Source organism: Uranotaenia lowii, chromosome 3 (assembly GCF_029784155.1).
Source record: "Uranotaenia lowii strain MFRU-FL chromosome 3, ASM2978415v1, whole genome shotgun sequence".
NCBI classification, from domain to species: domain Eukaryota; kingdom Metazoa; phylum Arthropoda; class Insecta; order Diptera; family Culicidae; genus Uranotaenia; species Uranotaenia lowii.
In genome coordinates this window covers 191,847,145-191,852,947 of record NC_073693.1, presented here as the reverse complement: position 1 = coordinate 191,852,947, position 5,803 = coordinate 191,847,145, and the positions used below count along the sequence as shown (strand labels likewise).

At 40.2% G+C, this 5,803-nt stretch overlaps 1 protein-coding gene across 1 annotated transcript; it reads right to left on the bottom strand.

Moving 5' to 3' along the window:
* Positions 1-3,647: 3,647 nt before the first annotated feature.
* Positions 3,648-5,159, bottom strand: LOC129752961 (uncharacterized). The gene has a single exon (XM_055748752.1). The coding sequence runs from the start codon at positions 5,157-5,159 to the stop codon at positions 3,648-3,650; it is 1,512 nt and encodes a 503-aa protein (XP_055604727.1).
* Between the last annotated feature and the right edge of the window lie 644 nt (positions 5,160-5,803).

The window sequence follows — 5,803 nt, the reverse complement described above, 5'->3', positions numbered from 1 at the left end:
CACACGATGATACAAACAACATGTTTTGTTCAGCAAAGTTTAAGTGCACAAAAATCCGCATCTTTTGCTGGCATTGGTATCAAAAATATTTTACGCTTGGTACACATTTTGGTAAGTTGAATACAACATTTTTGGACAAAAAAAAATTTTTTCTTGGAAATAGCTTGCTTGTTTTACATTTTGACACAAATTTGGTTCATTTTTAATTTTTTACGTGTAGTATTTAACTCAAACAAAATTAAAAAAATATAAAACATATAAATTTTATGAAAATTTTTGGATCCAAAATTTGTTTAAAATTAAATCTTTTGAAAGTGGACTTTTTTCAAAGATCGCGCTTGCGGAACCTCTAAACATGATTTCTTTTAGTCGCCCCCATACAAAAGTTTGTTCTGCACATCCTAATCTACCATTTGGAGGGTGAGCCCCCAGATTCCCAGAAGTTATGCAATTTTGGGACACCCTAATGTAGATGTTAATCTCGAGTAAAAACGATCATAAATTTAAAGTCATTGAATCGAGTAAGGTTAGGTGACAGGTAGGGATAACTCAACTATGGTAAGATAGTGATCCCTTCTGACAATGATATCGAGGCGTTAGCATATGATACCTTTTGCTACCATACTGTTACTGCTCGGTTTAATTGGAGGTTGGGTTAACTCGAAGTTCATATGGGGGCCACCAACCGTCCTAGTCCGTCGAGCACTATCTTAACGCTTTCCTAAACTGGTGCTTCAGAACCCTCGGGCTCTGTTGCCGCTATCCTTTTCTAGGCTATTCTACTCTCGTTTAAAATTTTCCTCTTCTGTCCCCCGTTCTATTTTTCCTTTCCGGGTCAGCCAGGCGCTCATTTACTCATAAACAAAAAAAAATTTTCGCCGCGACTAGAACTGCTTCATGATTGACGCACATCAAGAAGATTATTAAAATGATCTTATAATGATGTGTAGCATCGTCACTATTGGCTATTAAGATTGTTAACCACATAAAACAGACTGTTGTTAACGGGCGGAAACAACTTCTCAGCATATTGTGAAGATCAAAGTTCTTAAAAAAGGATTTCTTTTTCTTAAATACGATGCACATGAAGTATCCCGAGGTAAAGTGTGCAACATAGAGTTGGTAAAAGTAATCAGCATTTGAACCGGTAAATTACAAGAGTGAAACTTTGTATGGCAAAAAAAGAATGTTGCTGTCCATTTTTGTGTTTCACTTATCTGACGTGTGGTTTGTTCTTGGAAACTGGAACCTTGCTTCCTTTGAAGAATGTTATTGTAAGCATTCCGTTCTGGAGCCGAAGCTAACGTTTTTGTACCCAGCCAAAATCGAGCCCATCACCTTTGGAATAACAAACCGAATCTGCTCAAGACTTTGAAAAGCTCAGTCTTGCATTACCTCTAAATAACGAGGAGCACCGAGCTTACATTCTTCGGCTCAGTCTGGTTTTCCCAACATAAATTTTCCTCCTGAAAAGCTTGGGAGTTTCCTGAGAGCTTAATGACTGTAACGAAATGAAACGACTAAACAAGTGCGCGCCACAAAAGAAAGCGTGGAGGCAGAAGAGAAGATGCTATCTAGGGGCGAATCTTTCCTGTAAGCGCCACAAAGCAAAGAAAAAGCAAACCAACAATCTAACTTCCTGGGGACAAAGTTGCCCCACGACGAGGTCCTCGTCGCGCCATTCCGTGTTGTGGGTGGAAGTTATTTTCTTCCGAAGCTCAACAAAGCAATGCGTCGCCGTTCAACCGTATAACAGTGGAAAAATTGCGATAAAATGAGAGGCAGATTGTTATTTGCATGATAATAATATGACCAACCGGCGGTTCCTACAAGAAAAAAGAAGAAGAAGAAAACAGGTGCCGTTAATATCCACCCGGAAGCTAAATTGTACCTACTAGCGTTTGTCGTTTGATCATTTCCTGCGATTTCGCGGTGTCATTATTATTGTGCTATTTGCGGTTTTGGGTAGGTAACGATTTCAGAAAACTGCCGGCAAACACACAAAGAAAACAAACCGAAAAACCAGTCACGATAATGCAAATTTCTTCGAAATGTCTTCGAATTAGGCCTATTTTGGAGACAAAGAGGAGTAATTATTTGTGGGAATTCCCATGTCTCCCACAACGATATAATGGATCCAAGGCAATTTGCGTTAAACTCACAAAAAAATCAACGATTTGGCTAAGGGAGAACTACAGAATATACAAAACTAGCTGACCCGGCAAACTTTGTCCTGCCTTCTTTAATTAAAGTTTTTACATTTTAAAGTTTTCTTTTTTGTTTTTAAATCTTTTGATGATTTTTTTTGTATTTAATGTTTATAAAGTGATTAAAACTGTTTTAAATTTTTTTAAAGCTTCTTTAATAACTACAGATAAACATTGCTTCTCATTTCAGTGCTGTCTGGTACACTATGTTTCTAGTTCTATTGTTCGGTGCAAAAACGAATAAAGAAGATGGTTTTCCTACACGGGAACATGCCACGTAAAGTTGGCCGTGTGAAAAACATGGATATTCTAGGTTAATCCCACAAACATCTAATTTTTGACCCTGCGATTTGTTGACAGTCATTGCGAATGCAAGCCGTACTGGATATTGCGTTCTCTTAAACTCAAATGGTAAATCGTTTGATATTAGTGGGATTCTCGGAATTAGGACATCCTCTCCTTTAAATTTTCCTTTAAGAATAGTCGCTTGAATAATATTCGTTTTAAGATTTTTCACGACCAACCTTGTCCCGTTACACAATTTGGGTTGGTTAAGGTTACGGAGCATAATTATAACACTCCCAACTTTTATGCGTAAATTGTGCGGCGGCATTCCTGGAAGATCTAAAGAATTTAAGAATTCGGTTGGGTAGTTCGTAGCTTCTTCTGGATTGGTCATACAATCTACTGACTTGTACGAATGCAATTCTCCAGGAACTGTGTTCTGGATAATAAAATTCAATTCATCGACATCCTTATTTTTCGCTGCCAGGATTGCACGTGAACTTAGCCAATCATGGTTCACATGGTTTTGAATAATATTCGGAAACACATTTGCAATGAGTTCCTCTTTTGTCGATACGAAAGAACAAAAACCTTGCGGGAATGAAATTAATCCTGTCGAAACGTCTACTGGTACTTCTCCATTACCAATAGTCAATAATTGTTTCGAAAAGATTTCTGCGGACGAATCGTTTTGAAGCGCAACTCGCATATTTGTCGTTAACCGCAGCGTCGTTACGTAACGCCACAAATACGAAAGTTTAAGGCAAGCATTTATCTCATCAGCTGCCGTTGACCGCGGTATGACAGGAAGCGTTTGTCGAAAATCTCCTGTAAAATTAAAAAAGTGTGTTCAATTGTTATAATGTATCAGTAAGTCACTAATAAGTCTTTCAGAAACATCCGAATAAAGCAAAAGGCTAATGGGTCTAAATAAAATAAACATGCAAACAAACAAACCTGCTAGTAGAATCATGGCGCCTCCAAAATGTCCTGTATGATTTCGAAGATCCTTCATAGTTCTATCGAGTGCCTCTAATGCTCTTTTATGTGTCATTGTACATTCGTCCCAGATAATAATCTTGCAACTCTGCAGCAATTTCGCCATTGATGAATTCTTCGAAATATTACATGTTGGTTCCTCGGTCATCTGTAGATTCAATGGCAATTTGAATGCAGAATGAGCAGTTCGGCCACCTTCCAACATTGTGGCTGCAATGCCCGATGAGGCAACCGCCAGGGCAATGTCAGGTCTTGAACGAATTGAAGCCAACAGTAATGAAATAAGGAAGGTTTTGCCAGTCCACCAGGCGCATCGATGAAGAAAATGCCACCATTGCCGTCATCAATAGCTCTCATCAATGTATCGTATACGTCCTTCTGTTGGTGATTCAACAAAGGAATATTTGTTTGGACTACTTGGGCCAACGCGTCTTGATCATATGCTTGCTCGCGCTCAATCTCACGATTGAATGCATCATGCATTGTTCGATTGGGAGCCGGCATCCCCAGTTTGCTCAACAAACTGCCACACATGAGCAGACACGCGTCTTCGATCATAATCAAAGCCTCGTTGCGAATTTCATCGTTCATTTCCTGTTCGTGATTTACCGTACGAAATCGATACAAAATATCGTCGGCCATATCGTCCTTGAATTTGTTCCATAATTCGACAGGGTTTGAAGGGAAGCATGTTGAAATAATAATCGCAAACAGCGTGCGTATTTGATTCGCTGGTGCAGTAAGAACCGCGTCGGCAAGCGCTAAATCCCAATGACTGTCGTCTTCAATCAGTTGCAACCGATGACAGGCTTCCCGATATGTCGCACATAGCATACCATCCACAGTCCGAAGCGATTCAAACGATGTTGGACCACAAACATTGACCAAAAGCAATCTTAGGTAAAAGCACTCATCGTTTTTTGGATGTACAGTATACATTCGCCCAAGTGCGTCGGTGGAAAAGACGTCGGCATATCCTGCAACTACTTGTCCTTGCTTTCTGCGCTGGAAGTTTCTCGACGACTTATTCCAAGTATAGTAGCGTGGCACTTCGGAGTATAGAAGCGTTCTGGCGAATGGATCGTTCTGGCAGATGGTAAAATAACTTGTCAATGTCGTGTTTGGGGCTCGTTCTGCTCTTCTAGCTGCATTTGTTTCCGTGAAATATACACGTTGTCCATTTTCTAAATGGACAGCTAAATGGACGACAGTCGGGTGACGTTCATGAATCGGGAATGCAAAGATCCTCCAAATCGCTTCATTACAACTGACGTAACGGCCCATTTGGTATTGTGTCACTTCGTCGCTGGCATCTGGAGCAGCAATTCCAAAAACTGCCATGTCGCTGCCCTTATTCACGTATTTGCAAACATACTTAATCGATTTGATTGAGTTACATAATTCAACATTGCAATGACTTTTGAAGGCTTTAGAAAGCAACGGTGAATAGGGTACAATCCAGCTATTGTCAACCACAACGTCAATTCCTTGTACCTTCATTGTAAGGGATTTGCCATTGTCCTCGGGCGAACGACGCCGGTATAAGGGATATCCATCGTTTCCGGAAATAGTTTCCGCGAGCAATGGACGTGGATATCGTTTTGTACACTTCTCTCCAACCATACACGGAGATCCCGAATTGTGTTGACCGCAAGGACCGTGAACCATATGTGTTTTAACAATTTCAAATAGTTCCGAATCAATAGCTGCATCAGGAATCTCTGCGTGTATAATGTTGTCAATATGTTCAGGGCGTATTTTATTAACCAACCTGTTGATTTTTCAAAACTGTCCTTAATAAACAATAATATCATATCAATAATGAATATTTTCTACCAAATTAAAGTATGTGAGTGCGGGAGACCTCGTTTCTGCCATTCGATGGAGTACATCCAGCACCTTACTTCACCGAAAACGCTCTGCTTAACTATGAAATCCATGAGACTTTTTTGCTTCTGCCGGAATACCCGTGCGGTTATGTCGTGCCTATCGCTTGCCGTTTGACCGGGTTTCAACTGCTGAGTTATTTCCGTCCACTTCGGGTTGCATGTTAACGTTATGAAAAGGTCCGGGCGGCCGTAATACCTGACATACGTCATGGCATCTTGGGAATATTCTTGCATATGCCGTGGACTTCCAACATATGTAGATGGAAGAATTGTCAATCGACCAATATTGTTGACATTTCCTTCCGAACTTACGGCATCTCTTAAATGAACGTACTCCTCAGACCGCAGTTTAGCCTGATTGAACCGGATAAAGTTCAAACGTTCTGTCTCGATTTTGACATACATGTCGACGGCAAATTGTTG